This window comes from Cupressus sempervirens, chromosome 4 (assembly GCF_028749045.1).
Source record: "Cupressus sempervirens isolate cs-2001-9-10 chromosome 4, ASM2874904v1, whole genome shotgun sequence".
Taxonomy (NCBI): Eukaryota; Viridiplantae; Streptophyta; class Pinopsida; order Cupressales; family Cupressaceae; genus Cupressus; species Cupressus sempervirens.
The window spans coordinates 458980281-459005002 of NC_143121.1; the positions used below are offsets into that span (position 1 = coordinate 458980281).

At 35.4% G+C, this 24722-nt stretch overlaps 1 protein-coding gene across 1 annotated transcript in view; it reads right to left on the reverse strand.

The window, feature by feature from the left end:
• Positions 1-354: 354 nt before the first annotated feature.
• Positions 355-24722, reverse strand: part of LOC149561959 (nuclear localized protein) — a 100902-nt gene continuing 76534 nt past the window's right edge. Inside the window, exons 6-7 of the mRNA XM_089825485.1 lie at positions 1068-1146; positions 355-891 (exon numbers count right to left, since the gene is read on the reverse strand). Coding sequence (XP_089681611.1) covers positions 464-891; positions 1068-1146 — 507 coding nt within the window. The 3' untranslated portion in view covers positions 355-463. The remainder of the gene's footprint in view (positions 892-1067; positions 1147-24722) is intronic.

Sequence of the window (24722 nt, forward strand, 5' to 3'; positions counted from 1 at the left end):
AATAGTAACCTGTGCCAACTTTTCTTTACCACTACATGAAAACACAATTTTCAACCCTAGTCAAAGTATTCAAAGTTATTTCAATTTTAATTAATCAACCAAATAGTCCAGAATGCATGTCCAAACCCCACGAGCCTTGTGTTTTAAACCACCAAAAAAATTAAGCTTTGTAATTGTCAAATTATCTGATTATCAGCAGATCATATTTCACTTCTGTGATTTCAATCTATGTGGCTACCCTGAATATCTAATTCATTTCACCTAGCTGTGTTTATGAACTCATTAAAATTTAGGGAACAAAAATGGTTAGCAGATGGCATCATTCTGAGATTATTCAACTCTTTACACTTCACAAAAGATTAAAAATGAAATTCAGTCATCTGTACATGTAAAAATAGTTAGAAATTTACATGAGATGATATTGCAAAGAAAGAATATTTTCTTGAACTCTGCAGTTACAATTTTATGTGAGAAAATCAAGCTCATCGGACATGAGCATCTCAACTTCATCATTCCAATCAATGGTTACAGGCATAGATGCCTTCTTGTTGCAGCGCACATCAAGATTCTCATATTTAAAGGAGGTTCCTGCCTCTGGATTTTCTCTAGCAGCTGGATTTTTAATGTTAGAAATTCTACTCAAAGCAATCTTTGTATGAATTGCTTGTTGACTGCCATCTTGTGTAGGAGTTTTTCTCCCCTCCAAGTTACTATTAGTGGTGACATGATCTTGATGAACATCATTGTTAGATGTAGAAGTTGCCCTCATATCGACCAACCTGCTATGCAGCATATGATCCATCCCCTTTTGTTTTTTGGGGCTGATTGAGGTGTCACATTGGGGTGCTCTTTTATTTGATAAAGATGTAGTTCCGGCTTCCATGAAAATATCTGAGTACATAAAAATTAGAGCTATGATAATACCCACAACATATATGATCTGAAGATAATGGATATGAGCTTTGGATCCTTATACATAGTTTGCATAAATGGAAATACAAATCTTGATTTTGTATCTGCATAATGAAAATAATAGAATATAAAAACTGACCAGATATATAGCTTACCTGTACTGAGGCTTCTCCAATTTTTGCTGGCTGATGCTCCCTTCTGTCTCTCAAGCAGACAGCTGCCCTTTTTGAAAACCTGTGGCAATGAGAACACTTGAAATCATTTTTCGCAGCAAATAAAGTGTTTATGCAAAATGCCAAAAAGCTGACTCTATACGTTGAGATAGACTTGGTAAATTGGTTCAACACTATAACAGACAAGTTTAAACCATATACAACAGCAACAAGAAATATTAGAAGTCGTGCTATTTTTAATTAAGGTATCATTTAATACCTAAGATCAAATCCAATGTTACAGATGTATAATAAACTGAAAGCAACTGTCCAAGGGAGTTTAACAGCATCCAAGAAAAAAATTTATTTTAGGGTATCAAATTTAGAAAACTGGGAATTAAAATTTGTTTCATAGAATCCTTAATAATATACAATAAAAGAGAGACACACAAACTAAAATACCCAATATCTCTAAGGAAATTCTTGATATGAAGTAGGAATATCATCTTAAAGTAGATAATGATTCTGTCTTCAACCATATGAACCTCATCATTAGATAGGCCATATTATTCAACTTCACCATTTTAGATTGCACATGAAGATTTTGTCAGATGTGAGAATTTGGCTTTGAATAAAACACACTACTAACATTATGAGAAATGGTGTGCACCATGAAGGTCCATGTGGTCTCAAAGGCCTTAATTTGGGCTTGATAGCAGTGACTCCACCCCTCTCAACCCCATAGTGAGACTTTAGTGTTGCAGAATACATGGTAATAAAATTATAAACAGTAGTATACACTTACAGTATGCACCATGACGGTCAATGTGGTCCCTCTTGGAACTTGGAACCCTAAATTTTGCAAAACTTTAGAGTTCCAGATACTATGCCGAAGGAAGAATATTCATGTCCAACCATGTGCAATCCCCAAAGGAAGAATATTCATGTCCAACCATGTGCAATCCCCATGTTTCAAGTATGGCCTCACATTTCTAACCGACAGATATCAGTTTTGATATATGGACAGTCAATTACCAGGCATGAATGTATTCACACACTCAAAATTATCCCAGGTACACACTCTTGGAACCCTAATTTCTTCACATATTTTCATATTCCACTATAATTATTGCATATTAAAATACATTTTTCCTAAAATATCATTGATTTTTGTCTAAAATGAATCATTCAAATAGCATTTTTCAACTTTAAGGAAAAAGCTCTATAAATGTGAGCATCAATATATTCTCTCTAGACATCCTATATGCCCACATCAAAATGGAGATCTGTGCAAAATCTTCGAAATATACGATCTTGCTTTGCAATGCTTATGATTCTTTCAGCCCAAGCAGGTGGAATGATTTCCCTACTTTGCGATGGCTCTAGATGAGACATGCGATATAGAGAATTAGGTCAGGGAGAGAGTCGTTAAAAGAATTGTTTCAAAATTGGTCCAAATGACAATATGGCATCAAGGTTTGAAATGATGCAACAGATTCTCAAGATTCAATTGCTTGCTTGAACATTCTCAAGGTCTTCATAATATGGAGCACGTAACTAAATGCCCAAGGGAGTCCTGAGAAATAAATCTTGTATCACATGCACACTAGCAACATATTTCTTGGCATCTGTTTGTTGCAGTCACCAACCAGCCTGCTTGCTTGAATCATACTGAATATTAATTTTACTGGCCCAATCTTTGGATAATGTAAGAAGATTCAGAATTATGGGATGCTCATAATCGGGTTCCCTGTGTCACCAATTCATTCATGACTGTCACATCAATGCAAGTCCGATCATGCAAAGAAAGACCCGTGGAGCTCCTTCTGTGTTACAGGAGCAGAATTATTGTTATGGCCATGAAATATTAACATCAAGCAATTTGATGGAGACCATATATATACTTTGTAGGATGCATATATAATTCATTCTTCAATTTCTGTTATATTGGGATTGATGGGATTAAGATCATATCAATCCTGGTGAAGCTATCTGCGATTCGGGTCATTCTCTCGATAATCAAGAATTACAAACATGCTGACACTAATTACAAATAAGAGTGCCATCTGTGTATTTCTCCATGCACACAATGGCATGATTAATGAGAAATGGCACAACATCAAGCATTATCGATCATGGACAAGGGATGAAGATAGTATCCCATCAAAAGAGCAAAATGAATCTCTGCAGGCTAAATGCTGTCAGAAGCTTTTTGTGGTCTGCCACATTATTGCACCCACAAATATCACTTGTACTATTTCCCCACAGAATATTAGAGCAGAGATCTTCACCTTTATACATTTAGACTGTGCCTACAGTATATGTCATTGTTGCTCCCATACAAATCTGCAACACGTATTCCAATACCTTTACTCTTCTCAGGGGTCCTGTTTTCCTGTACAACATTGGTCATCAACGGTGATAGCCCTCATCACTGTGAAATCAATGTTAGCTTGATACGAAGCGTCCAACATTGAGGAGCTTCTAATGAAATAGCTATTTCAATGAGTCCAGTGCACAACCAGATTCGTGCTCCAGAACGTGTCCTTGGCATTGAGTCCACAGGAAAAAGAGTATGCATTGTACCTGCACGTCACCCAGCCCCCAAAGGGAATCCAAGGATTATGTTATAATGATCGTATAATTTGTGCAGTATCTGCACGCTTTTGGCATATCTGCTGCCTGTTCACTATGATGGAAATTAGTACGGTATAACAGATTCCTTCCTCATCCCATTCTATCTATATATTTTACCGCTACTGGTATCCTTCCAAAGGTTGGTTGTTTGTAATGGTATGAAGATGTGAGCCAAAATCAAACAAAATTACTTGTAAAACATATAACAGACAAAGTGTACTGGACTATATGATATGTTCGCAATCAACTATCACCAAGGTAGCTGATTTCAGAATTAAACAATGTCCTATGGAACTAAATTCAGACCATATGGAACTAAATTCAGACCATATGCCCCTCTATATTAAATACAATATGAATGTCAAAAGGCTGACAAGTGATCAGGTCCTAAATGGCAGCACAAAAGGACATAAAGAGGGCAAGATTCTTATAAACAATGAAAATGAAAAGATATTTTGCACCGCTCTGGAACAGCAGATCCAAATGCATCGTGACATCACGAATATCAAGGAAAACAAAGATAAGAAAAGCTACATCAACAGCAGTTCACTGATCCCACTAATTCAGGAAGTGCTAAGGGTTGTAAGAGAACAAGGATAAAGAAGAGCATCTCAAACACCTTTCCGGCTAACCCATGGTATGACGAAGAATGCAAGGCCGCAAAAAGAAAATTTAAAGGGAGAAAGGAAAACAAAACGATCATAAGAGAATACAACAGCTGATCAAATCCAAAAAAGAAGAATATGTGATTAATCGGAGGAAGGACCTAATCATGTTAGGAAAGCACAATCCTAAAGATTTTTGGAGGAAGTCACAACAAACTAGAAAACAGGTTGACAATAAAATTATGAATTCCCAATGGTTAAAATATGCAAAGACTCTTTAGGAGAGACTAGAGGACGAAGTTTCACTCTCCACAACCAACAACTCGGATAAACTATTTTCTGATGAAGACATTACTCAAGTGGAAAAGCTCAGGATATTGATGGGCTGCAAGCTGAATTTCTGAAGTGGGGGGCAAATTTGTTGACCCCACACATCAAGAACATTTTTAATATGGTCACGCAAGGCTGCTTTCCCACAGAATGGACCACCACTGTAGTTATTCCTCTCCACAAAAGTGGGGATGTTCCAACTACTGCACCATCATGGTGAACCCCCTATTAGACAAACTCTGTGGGAGTATGGTAGAGCGGAGAATCAGTGGATGGGCAGAAAAAGAAGGGAAAAGAGCTATGGGTCAAGCGGGTTTCAAACCAAAACATTCCACTATTGATCACTGCATTATCCTAAGGTACCTGATCGAAAAAGTGTGGGATAAACAGGGGGAAGAGGCTTTTTGCTGCTTTGTTGACTTTAAGAAAGCTTTCGACACTGTCCCTAGGGATAAGCTATGGAATTGGAGGTCCCAATAGAGTATAGGGTTGTTGTTTATAAACTTTATGAACAGGTTAAAGCGAAAAAACAGAACCAAAGAGGGCATGTCGAAAAGTTTTGGCAGCGACATAGGGGGTCAAACAGGGGTGCTCGTTATCTACTACCTTGTTTGGCCTCTATATTGACAAGTTAGAAGAATGGCTAAACAAAGCCAATGGAGAGGGTATTCGGCTGGATGAATATGTGATCAAATTACTTCTTTATGCTGATGACCTTATTCTCATTGCTAAAACAGCACAAGGGCTGAGGGAACATTTGAAGAACTTAAAAACCTTTTGCATAGAGTTAGGGGTGGAGGTCAACAATTCTAAGGCCAAGATCATAGTATTTTCCTTGAGGAAAAGAAAACAACAATGCACTTTCATATTTAATGACAAAGTGCTAAAGATTGTAAAAGAGTACAAGTATCTGGGGATAGATTTCCACTATCGACCGAGTTGGGAAACATGCAGATCAAAAAAGATACAAGGGGGATGGAAGGCGTCTTATCTTCTTCAAAACAGGTGCAGGATAGTGGAGCTATGGGACTGGAAGACTAAGAAAACCCTCTTTGGGTTGTTGGTGATACCGATTATTTTATATGGCAGTAAGGTATGGGGGAGCAACGTATCAAACCATAAATTGCAGCAAATTGAAAGAATTCAGAAACACTTCATCACAACTAATCTCAAAATCAAATCAAGAGTTCTATACGAGATTATTTTAGCAGAGGTGAGCATGCTCTCGGTGGAGGCCTCGACAATTATTAGATTGTTGAGCTATCTAAAAAAAGTGGGAAAAATGGATGCACATCGCTGGCCTAGTAAGGTGGTCAATGGAGAATTGGCTCGTCGAAAGAAGATATTGAAAAAACAAAACGATAAATGGTTCAACAAATAGAACATTGACTACCATGAGTGCCCGGAAAACAATTTTGAAATAAAAAGATGGGTGGCAAAAAAAATTAGATCTAACATGTGGACAAATCAGTTAGGTAGAAAAAAAACCTATTATGTCAAAGAATTTAATTTCACATGCGAACATGACAACAAAGAGTATTTAGGAGCTGAGATCAAAGGAAAGGCAAAGATCGTAATCACCCAATTGAGATTTGGTTCACACCGTTTGAGATGTGAAACTAGTAGATGAAAGGTCCCTAAGGAAGAGTGGGCAGACAGAATTTGTAGATTTTGTAGCGAAGGCGTGGTGGAAACAGAGTGGCACTATCTGAAGGATTGCACCGCATACAAGGGCATTCGCGACCAACACAAAGAAACTTTAAAGGTGAGCAGCATAAAAGACCTTTATGAAGGACCAAGACTCCTCAAGGGGACCATTTTACTTATGCAAATTCACAACAAAAGGGACGGCTTGCAGAAATCACATCAAATTGACTAAGAGTTTTATGTGGGTCCCTTAGGCTTATGGCCTTGTGGACGTCATTAAAAATCTTTCATTCATTCATTTATTCAAGGATCACCAAATCGCATGGTGAATTATGAAGATGGCGAAAAGGCAATAGAGTGCAGGGTTAGTTTAATCACTACATGCAGTGCTGCAATCACAAACCACAACAGATTAATTCACTAGCACTATGAATAGCGATTTAATGAGCCAAAGTTTTCATCTTCATCATCGACTGCATAGCATGCCCATGATTGCTCTCCACCATGACACTATTGCTGATGAGAAACCCGAAACCTAACTTTGGCTATCGCGGTGGGATTTTATGGGAGTTGTGAACTAACGAAATACTGCTATCTCACAAGGTAAATTTTCTTGGCTTCCAAAACAGCGAACAGATAACCTCATGTTCCCATGCTGCCACTTAAGTGTCATTTCTGCTTAAATTTAAGCAACAGCTGAAGTGTTCCCATGTATATTTTTTATTCCAAAAAAGGAAAAAATTGGAATCTTTTCCTACATATGTGGAGCAGCTATTGTTTAGGAGTTGAAAATAAGCTATAGGAGAAAAGGAGGGCTTAAAATAAGCAACAACTTCTTATTGAAAAAAGCTAGAAGTGTCTTCATAAAAATAAGTTATTTTGCTTTTCATTGGCCTAACATTTTGCATGTATATTTTATTTACAATAAATTATATTAATTTTTTATTCAAAAAATATATTTAAGAGTAATGCTTAAAAGAAGCAGCAAATTTTGTTTCCATGGGACCATCAGCTCCACATATTACTCCTAAAAATATTGAGCAGCTGCTGCTAGCCAAGATAATTCTAGCAGCAGCATGAGAGCATACTTTAAGTAGTACTTTAAATTTAATATGAAATATTATGTCATAAGTACTAATGTTGTGTTTTTATATTTAAGAATATAATTTTTAAATGTGATATTTTACGGAAGCACTAAAACTATATTTAATGATCATTAATATGTTTACCTAATATTGAAATAAAATATCTTTTAAACACAATTCAATTTATCAAAGCATAATATCTTTTTAGAAGGAATTCTTGTTCTAAATTTATAGTCGTGTTTTAATCTTTAAGGTAAAATACTTGAAATATTTTGGAGCCTTTCATGAAAGTGAAATTTCGCATACTTATTAGTATATTACCTTCAAGATAAAGTTTGAAATATTTTACTATTATTGTTTATCATATAGTCAGACCTAATAATATAAAAAAAGCTTTGTAATTAAATATTTTTGCAAATATGATAACATTTTAATGTTTTTGAGAAGATACTTTGTTGGAAATATTAGGTCTCAAAACTATTATCTAAAGTATTGTTTTTCAACAGATAATTATTTAGGGAAACTAAACATGTTAGGACCACAATTTCCTCAATGGTTCTCTCTCTCCACAATTTCCTCTTCAAAAGCCCATTTGTCAAGGTTGCCCTTCAGCACCATTCCTTTATGTCGTCATAGTTGATGCCCTTTGATAACTTTTGCATCACGCCCAATCAAATAATATTATCCATGGGATTTCCCTTGCAGACAATACTGCTGCCCTTAACTCCCATTTTGCAGATGACAGCATGATCTTCATTCAAAATACAGCTGATGATGTTATGAATCTGTTGGAAATTCTTGATTTCTCTTGCTCGGTGTCAGGTTCTCAACTTGCCATGCACAATACTGAATTTTGGATGACTTGTCCCAGCCCCACCTGCCTTGGATCCCAAAAGAGTCACGAAATCAAACATGGAGTCATAGCTAGATCCCTCAAGATTCCTTTTGGATTAGGAGTTAATTTAAAGGATATGTGGGAGTAGTTCTTAAACAAATTTAAATCCAAACTACTATCATGGACAAACCGTATCATGTCTATGGCTGGACGCATCCAGGTGGCTAATAAAATACTCCCAGCTAGTCATGTTTATATATCCTCATGTTGGCTGCCTTCCAAAACTTGTTACAATCAGCTTACGCAACTCATCCGAGGATTTATTTAGTCTAAATGGGGTAATATATAAGGTATGCCAGCCGGAGAACTAGGCATCATTGACCCTTACACGCAAGAGGTTTTCCTTTCAGCCAAATGGATTGGAAGGGCCTTAGAAGGCAATGCACCTTGCAAGCTTTTGGTTTGATATTGCATTCAAACAGCTTCAGCTCGTAAGCATTGGCATCTGGTTAATTGGAGTGACAAGATCCTTCTAGCCCCGCATTTTAAATTACATGGATCAGCCCCACTCAACTGCATATGGAAGGCTTGGCAAGTGGTCTCCCAGAAGTTGGTCTCGTTTGACATATCTTTTAGCCATGGTCTCAGCTTTGCCTCTTCATCAATTTGGTGGAATCGATTAATTCAAGAAAATAACAGCTCATTAGCTATGATTCCAAGATTCAAAGTTAAATGTCTTTTTAAGAAAGGCATTCAGACTTTCAAAGACCTTTGGGACCCTGATCGCTTCTCATGGAAGTCTTGGCATCAGTTGAAAGTATGCTTCAATCTAAGTTATAGACACAAGGCTCCAATGTTGGAAGTTCAAAAGCTTGTGCCTTCCAATTTATTTATCCTTATTTCTTCATTTTCCACTCTTGCTTCCTCAAGGCTTGGAGATGGCCAAATGGTTGCAGCCTTAGAACCTTTCCTCTTAGATCTCTTCATAAGAAACTTGTGCCTAACATGTCTATTTCCAGCAGACTTAACTCTATTTGAGATGCAAATTTAAACGTTTCTGACAAAACAAACTCCACCTTCAAATATGGAAAGCTAAAGCTGACTCAAAATCCCAACTCACTGCTTGGAAGCTCCTTCATGCAAAACTCCCTGTTCGGGCTCGACTCAAATTCCTCAACCCCCCCCCCCCTCCCTGTCCTTTATGTGATAAGCTTGAAACTCTCAAGAATTGCTTTTGGTTTTTTTCCTCACGTCAAACTGATATGGAATGAGTTGTTCGCATCCCTAACTGCCCTTTTTCATTTTCCTTGGTCCTGGAAAGCTGCCTTGCTTGGATATTCAAGAGTTCACAATATGATTTCCAGTTCTTGTTGGGTAACTATTATTAAATATGTTACTGAAATAGGATCTGTAACTTGTAATAGCACTTGTAGAATTTTTATATGTTTTTCAAGTTACTATACCAATGAATATATATATGATATAAAGAAGCATGCCTCTTGAAGAGACATGTCTCTTTAATATATTAACTTACATTAGTTATAATTATAACACAATTAATATACTCTCAATATATTATAATGAGTATATATATATATATATATATATCACTCTTAATATAAGATAATTATTCCATATATAACATTGTCATATATTATATATCTCATATATATATAATATAATTTATCTAACAGAATTATAACATTAACACTCCCTCAATCAAGAAGGATAAAACACATAGATATTACACCATAGGTAATATTTCAAAAATAATATATATAGGAAATCTTTGTTCAGAAGATTTCTAGAATACGATATCATGTAAGTATTGGCCTATCAAAATATCAATATATGATATTCACCAATTACTATTTGATATCATATTTGGTAACATGAGCATTGGCCTATCAGAACATCAACTAAATGATATCCACCAAGTACTCAATGTGGTAATGACCTATCAAAATATCAGGGCATGATATACACCAAGTACCGAAAATATATCTATACAAACAACTTGTAGATAATCAAATTAATGATATCAACCGCCTAGTTGTTGATTTACAAGATAAAGCCCTTACATGAAACACTTTCACAAAAAAAGAATCATGCTACAAGTTATTGTAAGGACGTCACTTTACAACAACTTCGCCTAATACAAGTGATAATCATTTAGAAGTCATCACTTCTTCATGATGTACACAGGGGACAGGCTCATACATGTATGACATCAAAAGTTCCCATGAAGTCTCCATGAATACTGTCATGTGGTGTTGTCACAACATTCACCATAAAACATGTCAGAGAATAAGGTTTCTCCCTCTTAGTTTGATATCACCTTTTCTGACCTCTTAGCAAAAGGTTCTTTCCGATGAAGTGTCAAACTTCCTTTGAATCTGTTATCATCCTTCTAACCTCTTGGTAGCAAGTCGTGTAATGCTTCCCTAGTTCAATAGGTATCCTAATAGCATAAGGTCATCCAGCCTACAAACATGAGACTTTATCCCATGAATCATAGTCCTATAGTTGTTAAAGTTCCTAACTAGTGGAGAATCCATCAACAAGGTCTACTCCTTCTGAACCAAGATCATCAAAAGTTTGATTTAAGCATTTTATTTTCTGCTCCCTCTCTTTCTCCAAGGTTGCCTCTAGTGAACTGTCAGACTCCCTCTCATAATGTCAATCATCAAGGATATTCGCTTCAAGAGACTCAAATTATCCAACTTGATCGTCAGATGAGTAATGAATCCTAAATCACAGCTTCTTTGAAGCTACTATCATAAGATTGGGTCTGCACAATATTTGGGTAGCATGCCTAATGTACCAATCTTCTTTTCCTGCAAGAACATCCTCAGAGACAAAGGAAAAGATCAAGGCAAATAGCTCTTTATAGTAATTATAGAAATATAAAATAAGAGAGAGACTACAATAAATAGATACATGCAATACCCGAGGATAATAAATACTTATCTGCAATAATAATATAAGTTACTCCAATGAGGACGTCTTGTCTACTTCCCATATAAGGACAGTTCAAATGGAAATAGAACATTGGTTATCATTCCCCCTTACAATGTTAGATTTCTCACTCTTATATTATTGAACATATTTTGTATCTCATCATATATGATAGACTTCATCTCAACTTTTCTCGATCATGAGTGTACTCTTGAAGACATAGTAGATGTTGCTACACTGGAGCTCATGAAGGACATGGATCCAAGCCTCTTGTGTGCTTAGGAAGAAACCCAGGTGAAACCGATCAACTTCCTTCGTAGCTTTGTACGATTCATCTTTCACTATCATTTCCAAGTGCCCTTTGTGCGTGAACTCAAATACATTGAATTGGATGATTTGCCTTTTCAACATCGATGTTATAGTCAATTCACTGAGTTTGAATCATGCAGACTGTAACGCATATATAATACTCCCAATCAGTACAACGACAAAGCGTCCATTGTGAGGCTCATCCCATCTGTGGCACATTATGTGCTCAGTCAACACGAATCCAACTACAGGTAACAAGTCACTGCACCAAGTGTGAAATTGAACTGAAACACACACATTAATCACAACCACTGATTTCTACACGAGTATTTTCTCAACATTTCTGATTAGTGAGCCCATGTCAGAGGATTCCATGCTGGGCGTCAAGTATCAACACATATATGCTCATCTTCCATGTAAATCTGCTGACCAATCCACATGGGGTGAGTAAAAGAGTTTAATTTTCCTTTGCCACCTTTGATTGTAGTTTGATCCACACTAAATTATGGTAGGACGAGTGAAGGCTGCTCTGCAATCCCCTATGCCACGACCCCTATACTATTCATTTGTTGTAATTCTGATAAATAAATTTGTCTTTTATAATTCCTTGTGTTTATTTAAATATATTTCAAGTGTTTTGTTTTAATTTAATTTAAAATAAATAAATTTTGCGATTATTTAATGAATGTATAATGGGATGTCGATGAAGTTACTTGGTTGAAATAATTGTCGTGATTAAATAAAATTTATTATTATTATTAATATTTCATTTTATCTTGTGTTTTGTTTAAAAACGCGAAAGTCATTGTGTACGTTTTTGTAGTATACATATATATATATAAGGAAATGTTATTTTTATTTTGTTTTGTTATTATTAATATGTTAATTAAATAAGGTGGTATTAGGTTTAAAAACATTTAATAATGTGTTTTTGTTTAAATATCGTGTCAACCACGAAAATTGCGTAGTCGAATTTAAAATCAATTTTTAAAAAAAAACAACAAAACTTTTATAAAATGTTTTCAAAATATAGAACTAAGCTTTTAATTAAAATATTGGGGGGACGTCTAATGCAATAAACAAAAGTTATGAAATATGATTAAAATATATTTAACACTTGGTCGATAGAGTTTGTTTTTTTTTTTAAAAAGACCACGGGAATGGGCATTTACGTCTGGAGGAGAAAACGCTGGATACATGGGAACTGGAGCAGAGATGTGTCGCCCCAGGAAGAAGAGGGAGCATGTGGACGCTACAGGTGTGGCCTCTCTTGAAACTAGCAACGTGGACTCCTGGGAAAGACGTGAATCAGACCTAGGTCGACCACAAAAGGACAGCGTGAGTATGGAAAGGGTGGAGGTTTTGCCGCCACAAATGGGGATAAAAGAAGCAAGTCATTCTCTTGATAGGGAAAAGAAAAAAAAAACATTTTTGCCAAGAGTCACAGGATATTAAAAGACCTTCAATGAACTTTAGTTGATCTTGGTTTTCAAAAAAAAACTTCAACTTCACACTGATTTAGCGGAAAAGGAGAACTGTGCTTAGTAGAGGTGGCTGCTTGGTATTACGTTCAAGCTATTCTTTTCTAACCTTTTCAGTTAAAGCCAGGTATGTTTAATTTGTTTTAGTTATTGTCCAAAAATTGTTGCAGCTGAAAGCTAATAGGAAAACGTATTGAATTATAGTTTGTTGATTGTTTGTAAAGCTACAGCTGAACACGTTTTTTGTTTTTTTTTTGGGGGGGTGATTCTAATTTGTTTTATTGCTTAGCATATACCTAAACTCTGGCTGATATAGATAGTTCTTTTCAAAATGATATTGCAAAAATTGTTTAATTTTCTTAAGACTGGAAGTCACTTATGATTAAGGAATGCTCATATATTACTGTTTTGTGCTATTGGGAAGGTTATCAAAAATAGTTTGATCAGTATATACAAAATTGCTATTTTCAGCAAACCCTACTGTTTGGGGATGTTCTGGGCTGTAATTTTATGCTCTGTTCATTATGTCACATTGAGGGTGACCAGCTGTACCTGTGCATTAGCATGACAGCAAAACAGTTAAAAGTGTCATTTTCAGTATTCTTTGCTAATTACTGGACACAGTAATACTGAGTTCTTCTCACTCCGCAAATTTGGAATTTTGGGTTGTAAGGAAATGACTTAGGAATTGTGCCATATATGACTTGGATGAAAATTGCTTTTGAAATTCGTAGTGCGATAATATAGAGTTGCAGAAGTTCAGTGTAATTTAACAATTTCCAACTCACTGAGTTCTATTTCAAAAGGAAAGTTGCAAACCTTGATTTTACTTGAAAACTGAAATCTAAACAAAAAAAAATCTTTAAACAAGTGCTTGAATTTTCTTTTATATATTAAATGGAAATAGAAAGGAATGGCATTTGTGTAAAACCATCTTTTGTTTGAGTCTTGGAAGTGAGTAAATGACTAAAATTTCATGTCAAGCATTACTCTTTGGTGCTAAACAAACTCTGAACCCTTTTGCAGTATAAGTATAGTATGTTATCTCAGCATGATGTGTTACTGCTGTTGGGAAATTCTCTACATATGGTATGAGTGAGCTAGGACGCTCATAGGTTAACCATACACCTAACTTAAATGCTAACCTCAATCCAAGAATTCACCATGATATTATAGTGATAAATTTAGTAACCGCTTGATTCGCCCAAGAGGGTGTATGACAGCGAAGAGCTATTTGGGTGAGTAAAGCTCACTAGTGGTCATAGGACAAACAGCCACATCAAACAAATAGAATACAGAACTACATATCGGTAGAGAGTGCGTAGTCCATTGATATCTTGATCCCGCAAATACGGGTATGTAGGCAGCCTGGATGGTGAAGTAAGCCTCCTGAGCACAGATACTTTGGACTTAGGTAGGATAGATTCTTGATCATCGACAATATATAAATTATAGTAAAGAACTTGGAAACGAAAGAAAAATCTAAAATAAGTTATAAGCCTCAGGAAGGTATCTATACCTGGCCGGATGCCCGAAACCCGAGAAGGGGTATAGGACTTAGTAATTTACTCGGTGGCCTCACACCTGGCAAAAGGCCCGACAACCAAGGAAAGGTGTAGGTCTTTTGGTATCACTAAACCTTGCAAGGAACCTTGGCTCAGACATGGACAGTCTGTGTAATTTCCTGCAAGTCACCCGGACCCGGATTGGTCCCGAAGGGTGAAAGACTCTGATCAGAGCCATATTTATTTCTGGCTTCTATTAAAACCCATCTCGGTAAGATGGAGGTACGGATTCTAGGTCACTTATCTGTTATGATTAACCTACCCCGTCAAGGTAGAGGTATGACCTGAGAAGGCCGCTTATGTATTTATCCCATCCTGAATGGATGGAGGTACGGAGTTATGGTCACTTATTTGTTAACCTATCCGTATGAGTAGAGGTATGACCATAGATGGCCGCTTACAAGGTCTAAGCATCTATCTTACTGGGATAGAACTTCTCCTGAGCAAAACAAAAAAAAAAAAATTATATATATATATATATATATATATATATATATCTCACACTAAACTAGTAGACTGGGTTATCATAAAAAGTTATCATTCTTAATACTTCTTAATTTATTTATAGGATCTGAAGGTCCTTACACCCTACAGAGGGGCAAATGCTCTCTCCAATTGGGAGATGCTCGAGACCAAAATATTCCAACTACCTTGAAAATTTTAATTAAGAAACAATATATGGGCTGACCACCGTGCTCAAAATTTCTTAAATTCTTAAAGACAAGATGCTCACAATATCTGTGCAACTCTATTCGACAGGGAGCTTGAATGCTCGTGTTGGCCCATTTTGCAATGATGTCTCACCATTTAAATCTTCAATTACCAGAGTTAAGCTCAGTAGATTATAGAAGCACAAAAAGTTAGTTCAAGAGTCTTGAACTATGGCCCTACGCAACTTCGGATACACATGTCAAAATCAGAAAGTCTCGGTACTCCACACAATGTTCAGATATGCGGCATTCAATGATGGGCAAAATGCACTCCATTCAGACCCCAGATAAATATTAGATGTTGAACAGAGAACAATATATCTATTATCAATCGCAAAAGATGTTGAAGACCTGAAAATATTGAGTTCATTATCTTGATTTATTCACTAATAATGTTTCTTAAATGATTTACAAGATATTCCAAAGGATGAAGAGTTTCTGTTATCAATATAAATCGCTGCTTAAAATCTAATAATGATCACCATTCGCATTTACTCTAAACTCTTCTCGCTATATGTTCATCATTGTTTCTATTGAACAACTCGTGTCTTCCATATGATGAGAACTGTTATATCACTGGAGACATAAAATAGAAATTTATATTCCTTAATATTTCTTCGTATTTCTTAATTTCGGCTTCTACTTCTTGCTAGCTTTCACAGGTGCCACAAATAACAGTAGTGTTGCATGAAGATAAACCTAAAAGTTTATGCTACTAGTATCACAACACAGTGACCGTAACTTGGAAAACATTTTAGTCCATGCTCAGTCATAAGTGGGCAGAACATCAGCAATTGCCAAGAAGATTTTGTAGTTCAAGGTTATTGCCATCCACAACCTTATCAGTTTCTAATATATCCATATCAACCTGGTGCGAGTCTAACTATACCGGTACAAGATTTCTGTCAACTACAGTGCTAGTATCATTTTATTGAGTTGTAGTTTCCTTATATTCCTGTTAAAGTTTCTCCATATTAGCTTGTTCCACAAGCAGATTTTCGTATCGAATTTGTAGTTGTCTTTCAAGTTCTTTTTTCTGCCTGACTGATTATTGCAAGCTTTCAATTCTGGTAGAAGCTGTCAATTCCTCTTGCTTGTGTAATGCTCAAAAACATTCCAATTCAGTACTAGCAGTATTTGCCTGTTTGAAGGCCATCTCCATTTGTGTCTACAATTTACCTGCCCTCACTCTGCTTCAACTCAGGAAAAAATATCACAGTATTTTTCTATTCATCATACAGATATAAAAAAATCGCTAAGATTGAACGTGCTCTGATACCATGTTAGTGAAATAGGATCTGTAACTTGTAATAGCACTTGTAGAATTTTTATATGTTTTTCAAGTTACTATTCCAATGAATATATATATGATATAAAGAGGCATGCCTCTTGAAGAGACATGTCTCTTGAATATATTAACTTACATTATTTATAGTTATAACACAATTAATATACTCTCAATATATTATAATGAGATATATACATATATATACATATATGTATATGTATATATATACATATACATATAGATATATGTATATATATACATATATATATATATATATATGTATATGTGTATATATATATATGTATATGTGTATATATATATATATATATATATATATATATATATATGTATGTGTATGTGTATGTGTATATATATATATATATATATATAAAATTATATTAAGAGTGATATATATATATATATATATATATATATATATATATATCACTCTTAATATAAGATAATTATTCCATATATAACATTGTCATATATTATATACTCATATATATATAATATAATTTATCCGACAGAATTATAACATTAACAAAATACATTTGGACGTTCAAATGATTGGCTGCCCTTTCTCACTCATTTACCCCTCTTGAGATTGATGTCCAAACAACTTGTTGTAGCCTTTTCACTCAAATGTCTTGGATTATCAGCTTGCTAAAGGATCGAAACAAGGACGACAAGGTGCAGGCAGAACATATTGTTTCTCAACTCAAGCACAATGCAACATCCAATTAACCATGAGATTAAATCGATCTACATCTGATGGAGAACTTGGAAAGCCATTGATCATATTTTAGAGCACCTCTAGAGGAAGATAGAACATTTTAAAGTTGAATATAATTTTCTGCAATGTAAATTTGACTGGTGATTAGTTTCTACAGCAGCTTTAATGTGCTTTTGAGGATGTTGTTTTGCACATCACTGCTGTAATTATTTTTGTTTCTAATTTATATTCTTTCTTCCAATTAAAAAAAACATGTTTGTCCATTTCAGATGCAGTACCCAAGTACCTATTCACAGTAATGCATTCTATAGAAGGAAAACATATAGAAAAATACAGATGAAATAAACATGTTTTGAAACTAACATATCTTCCATTAACCAACCTCCCTCTACATCATTTTGTAGCTTCTTAAATAACTATAAACTCTTTAAATTCGGAAAAACAGAAAATTACCCTTTTTGGCAGATTTTAACAAATTTTCAATTTTGCCATTTTAGGTAACCTTTGAAATTAACTCCAAAAAAGCTGAAAAGAAAACTGGACTTTCCTTAAGCTATGACAACTTGTCTTGCCAACTAATCTTCAAATTTGAAAATATCCATTTGAAGTCATTATAAAAAACAAACTCTAAAAAACAAAGATTACGACAACTGAGTTTTGGGAGTCTAAATGGATTTTCTAGGACCTGGAAAAAAAAAATTCTGGACACAATGGAGCAAAGCTGAATTCTCGAGTCATCAAACTCCTCCTTACGAAACCACTGTAAGAATTTGAGAGAAAACCCAAGTCTAAGTCAAAAGTTATGACTCCCGAAAGTTGATGCATCATTCTCCCCTTCTTGAAAGAAACACAGCTCCTGCAAGTGGCTGTCTATGAATTGTTCCAATTTTGTCGAACATAACTGCATTATTGCCCACTCAAATAACCATGTACTCTCTGTTTCAGGTAACCCGTCCCACTGTATCAGGTATCTATTATGCTGGCCATGCCTTGTGGAGGTAGTTTGCTTGTCAAGAATTTTGGCAATCTTTTCCTTCTTATTGGGAAAGGCCACCTCTTTGTTGGGTTCGATCGAGATTGATATTGATCGTCTTTCTCCTTATCAGTTCTTGCTGGATGCTCCTACTCACCTCCTTCCCTGAAGACAAACATTAAATGAGCATGTTAGACAAGATATCTACAAATGGTACATTATCACTACTAGGAGTAGTCCTTCTAGTGGATTATGTCCTAAGATGGCCTTTTATGCTAAGCATTTTCTGGAGATTCAGAATGGTATTATTGTTCGTCCTACTTATCTTTATTGGCGCTGGAGTCACACTCAGCGATTCTCTTTGGGCTCTTTCAGAGTTGGCTCTCATTGTCTTAGGGTTTGTTAAAGTATCAGACTAAAAACTTATATTATTTAGAATAACTGCTCAAGGTAAAGATATAATATAATACTGAAGATGGGCCGGCCCTGAAGATGATTAAGTAATCTGAGATTCTGCAATATATATACTGAAGATATCCGCTACTTTGTAATGTATACTTGAAGACTTATATTACTTATGTGTTCGTTGTATATTACAAAGTCAGCAATTTACAATATCTTATATGTCCACGGCTTTGTTTAGGAGTCACGACTGATAGCCGTGACTCATATTTGAGTCACGTCTATCGGACATGACTTCATGTAAACTAATGTTTGACAAACGTTGAGACACATAACTAATGTGATAATGTCAACACCCAAATTCATCGATGAAGGAGATTATAATATAACGATGAGACGTGATTAAATTATTAGCAACTTGTTTATGTATTCATATTCATATTTTAGGATATATATATATATATATATGTATGTATGTATGTATGTATGTATGTATGTATATTAAATGTCTCAACTATATAGAATAACATAAATCAATATAAGAGTTATTAATAACTCTTCAACTAATCTATACATTAACACTCCCTCTTAGATTAGTAGGGTATACATGTATAAGAGATCTTTGATCAGAAAACTTCTTTTATCCAATGTCAAATATAAAACATTGTAACACGTGAGAGTTTGGCCTACAAGAATATCAATTTCATGATATTCACCAATCTCTCAAAAGCAATGGCCTATCAGAAACATCAACTTAATGATGATCACCAAATGCTCAGTGTGGTAATGGCCTATCAAAATATCAGGGCATGATATACACCAAGTACCGAAAATATATCAATACAAACAAATTGTAGATAATCAAATTAATGATATCAACCGCCTAGTTGTTTGATTTACAAGATAAAGCCCTTACATGAAACACTTTCACAAAAAATGAATCATGCTACAAGTTATTGTAAGGACGTCATGTTACAACAACTTCTCCTGATACAAGTGAAAAACCTTTTGAAGTCGTCACTTCTTAAGAATTTAACACAGGTTTTATTTATAATATATAAAAAAATAATGTACACTAATCAATTTCTCTGAGACATGTCCTCAGATTTTACAATCATACCAAGTTCTTTACGAAAAAGTTCCACCTTCGTCTTAGCAAGTGGTTTGGTAAGAATGTCTGCAATTTGATCCTTTGTACTAATATATTCTAGCTTGACTACATCTTTCTCAACCATGTCTCGCACATAACGGTAAGGTATCTCGATGTGTTTTGACTTGTTATGAAACACAGGATTAAGAGATAGCTTGATGCAGCTCTGGTTGTCACAATAAATAGTAGTAGGTGGAAGAGGCTTCCCAAATAATCCAAATAGAAGTTTCCTCAACCATACAGCTTCTCATGCTCCCATAGATGCAGCTATGTACTCGGCTTCTGTAGAACTCTGTGCTACTGAAGACTGCTTCCGACTAAACCAAGATATCATTGTTGAGCCCAATGTGAAACAACATCCTGAAATGCTCTTACAATTCTCTGAATTTCCTGCCCAATTAGAATCTGTATATCCCTTCAAATTTAATTCAATTTTAGAGTATTTGAGACCATATCCAATAGTACCACTAAGATATCTGAGAATGTGCCTTGCTGCCACCAAATGAGTTTGTTTAGGTTTGCTCATGAACTAATTGAGAACATTTACAGCATAACAAATGTCAGGTCTTGTGTTCACCAAATACATTAAAGAACCAATTATCTGTCGATATAAAGTAGGATCAACACTTTCAAAATCTTCAGTTGCTTCTTTTAGTTTCAGGAGATTTGTTTCTATAGGAGTCTTCATTGCCTTGCCATCCAACATGCCAAATTTGTTAAGTAGATCCAGAGTGTACTTGCCTTGATTTAGAAAGATCCCTTCAGAATGCTGCCATACTTCTAGTCCTAAGAAGTAGTGTAGTATTCCTAGATCTTTCATTTCAAATTCAGATATGAGAGCTTGTTTACATTTTTCAATTAAATGATCTTCTCCTGTAATCAAAAGATCATCAACATATTAAACCATAATTAACATATCCCCTTGTATTACTATGTAATATAAATTTGGATCTGCAATGTTTTTAGAGAAGTCAAGTTTGGTTAGGTGTTGATCTATCCATTCATACCAAGCTCGGGGAGCTTGTTTCAATCCATATAACGTCTTTTTCAATTTGCATACATGAGTTTGTTTATTGTACACTTCAAATCCTTTTGGTTGTTCAAGATAAACTTCCTCTTCTATAACACCATTCAAAAATGCAGTTTTTACATCCATTTGATGAATTTTCCATCCCTTGGATGCAATAATGGCTAAAACAGTTCTGACTGAGGTATATCTGGCTACTGGAGCAAAAGTTTCATCATAGTCTATTCCTTCCTTTTGGGAGAATCCTCTAGCAACAAATGTAGCTTTGTATTTGTCAATACTTCCATCTGCAGCATGTTTTATTTTGAATAGCCATTTGGAGGAAACAATTGATTTATTTTTCGGTCTAGGAATAATATTCCAAACATCATTCTTAAGTATAGAGTTATATTCTTCTGTCATGCATCTTTCCAGTGTTGATGTTTTATCGCTTCTTTTACATCAGATGGTTCAGATTTGGAAATTTCACTCATTAATGCAATGTAACTTGAGTATATATTAGGACGTTTCCTCTCCCTAATGAAATCTGAAAGAATGGAATTATTTTTAGCTTTCTGGCCCATAAAGGTCTTTCCTTTCCTCGGAGGTGTGAGTAATGTCCATAGGTTCAAATTGTTTATCTTCCTCCATTAGAGATTCCCTCTCATTATCAGGGTTTTGTTCTTCTAGAGTTTCTTCTGAATTTGATTCATCTTTAGATCTTTTGTAGGCCAAATCTTCATCAAATATTACATCTCGACTTAGTTCAATATTCCTTTGTCCAGGGATATAGATGCGATATGCTTTTGAGGTTTCACTATAACCTACAAAGATACCTTTCTTTCTTAAGGGGTCTAATTTGGTTCTCTTTTCTTTAGGAATATGTACATAGACAGGACAACCAAAAATTCTTAGGTGCTTAAGATCAGGTTTCTTCCCGGTAAATACTTCTTCAGCAGTTTTAAATTCAAGATAAGAGTGGGGACATCTATTTTGAAGGTAAACGACAGTATTTGAAGCTTCACCCCAAAGAAAAGTCTCAAGACTTTGATCATGAAGCATTGCTTAGGCAGAATGAACTATAGACCTATTTTTCCTCTCAGCTATTCCATTTTGTTGCAGATTGTAAGGAACAAAACACTCCCTCTTGATCCCAACAGTTTTACAATAGTCTATAAAGATATCAGAAATGTACTCTTTACCATTGTCTGTTCTTAATACTTTTATTTTCTTTCTAGAAAGGTTTTCTACAATGGCTTTGAACTCTTTAAATTTAGAAAGGATTTCCTCAGATTCTTTACTTTTAAGAAAATAGATCCATGTCTTCCTAGAGAAATCATCCACAAATATAATGTAGTATAGAGACCCTCCTAGAGATGGAACTAACATATGACCACATAAGTCTAAATGAATAAGTTCTAGAATTTCTTTGGATTTGGTTTGACTATTATGGAATGTAGTTTTGACATTCTTTCCTAGAGCACAACCTTTACAAGTTCCTTCATGATATGGATTAAGCTCAGATATACCTGTTACCATTTTTCCTATAGAAGATAGTCCTCGAAAATGAAGGTGACCTAATCTCATGTGCCTGTAATGTCCCCATTTTAGCAGTTGACCAAGTGTGTGCGCGTTAGCCTTGTTCTACATGGTCCCGAGGGCTAACGAAGGGTTTAATGGGATCTTGGAGTGTTTTGGCCTAGTCATTTCCAGTTTGGGCCAAAACGAAGTTGATTTACTTAGTTTCAGGCATACTTACTATTTTTAATAAGTCGGCAGGACACAGTGCAGGTCAATTTTGGTGATTGGATTCGATACTCCTCGGTGAGAGCTTTCCGATGAGCTATCACTCGCATTATTCGGAGTCCGATTGCTAATACATTTTAATGCCTGAAGTTTTATTAAAGTAACGTCTAATTTAATTGTAAAATATTAAAGTGTTACTTTAATATTTATTTTATGGTGATGTGTACCCAAGGGAGACATAAGGGGTATTTTAATATATGTTTTATATTACACATCTTTTATCCCACATTGCCCATATGAGTTGAGGGGACCCGTGGGAATAGAATAAAAGGAAGCATTTGTGGCTTCATTAGACAGGTTGAATATGAGAAGAAATTGGTGTGTGAGTTGCAGCTTTGTTTTTGGCATTTGAGGACGTCTATCCTCTCTTGTAACATTCTAGACGTCATTCCCTTGGGGTTTGGCCTTTGGAATTCTTTCTTATTGGCTTCATTATCAGGCAGTTTAGTTGCATTTCCGGCTACAGGCAGATTTGATATTTTGCTCATATCTTCTTCACTACTTGTCTGACGCTTATGCCGCTTGGAGGGAATGGTATTATGAAGGTAGTGGACTGATTGGAGGACAAAGTATTGTAGCAGCAAGTTCGTAAGCATGGGCTGGAGTATTATGACAATATTGCTGAAGTAATTAGTGAGTTGATAAATCTGCTATGTATTTGATTTTATGAATTCTGAAAATAACATTTTATTAGCAGCAGTTCATTTCCACTTTGCATATCATTGTAGTTGCTTTCTTGTTTATGTTGTATGATACCAATTCCATGCACGAAACACAACAAACAATAAATGTTTGATTTCCGGAATTATAAGGGGTTTAAAAACATTAAACGGAGAAATAAGAAGTTGAATGCAAACTGTTTGACATAATTCCTTTCAGCAATTTGGTTTAGTTTTTTGGGACATCCAGGGGTGCCCATTACAGTGGTATCAGAGCTATAAGTCCTGCCATCCTGTGGAGATCATATTGATAGCCGGATAAAGATGTATATTAGTCCAGATCAAGATGTGATGTTTAGACAATTATTGGGTACATTAGAGAAGAGGCAACGTATGCAACAGGAGCAGAATAGGCGAATGGATATGATGTTGCAACTTATGGCTAGACATATGGGCATCAACATTGATGATTTGTACGTTGCTCCAGAGCAGAAGATAGTCAATTTCTCAGGTGGGATCGAGACACGTATAGAGCCAGCCAACTATGATGTTGGTGATGTGGGCATTTCGGCAGAGTCAGTAGAGACATGCGTGCAAAGTCAGGAGACCACATATGAAGCCTTGTCAGGGGATGATGACGTAGCAATAGTGGAATTAGGAGAATGCGAGGATACTATCATATCAGCAGCCACTTCTATGTCAGTTGAAGCATCCAATGAGGAGTTCAATGGTATAAATGCAGTGGTTGATGTATTTTCTAATGAAGCCACACATGTTAATGATTATGAGTTTTCATCAACTACAAATTCAGTTCAGTTTTCTGTTGCAGCAATTAATGTTGTTCCTATGTCCATATATTTCGATGCGGCAACACCTATTGTTGATACAGTTAGCATGAGTACATATGGTTCACCTGTAGCGACATCTTTTTCAATGCATGATGGTGATAATATGCATTCCATTCCAATATATATTATGTGGATGGATACAGGGAAGAAGACGTTTCATAGATCTTCTATGGAGTTGCCTTATGGTGACATTCTGACTTCATCAACACAAGTTTTGAATGCTAGGCTACAGGGGTTGGTCCTAATGATGCGGGTTTGCAGTTGGTTTAACTTTCATAGGGATATCACATATTACTTCAATTGGGATGCAGGTGGAGGTTGAAGTTCATTACGTTACTTAATTGCTTGAGGACAAGCAATTTCAAGGAGGGCGGATTTGTAATGATCCCATCTTTTGGCCTTCACGTTCTCCAAAGTCTAAGTGGAGGATGAGAAAAAATTAAATTAATTTCTTATAAAGTCATTAAATAAATTAAAATTAAAAGGTGGCTTTATATTTAATTAATTTAATTAATTGTTGTATTACAAAGGAGATGCGTCTAGAGTGTGTATTAATTATTGGAAAGGTGGAAGCCTCTAGAAGCACAATTAATTATTGCAAGAGAGGAGTTTCTAGAGAGTGCATTAA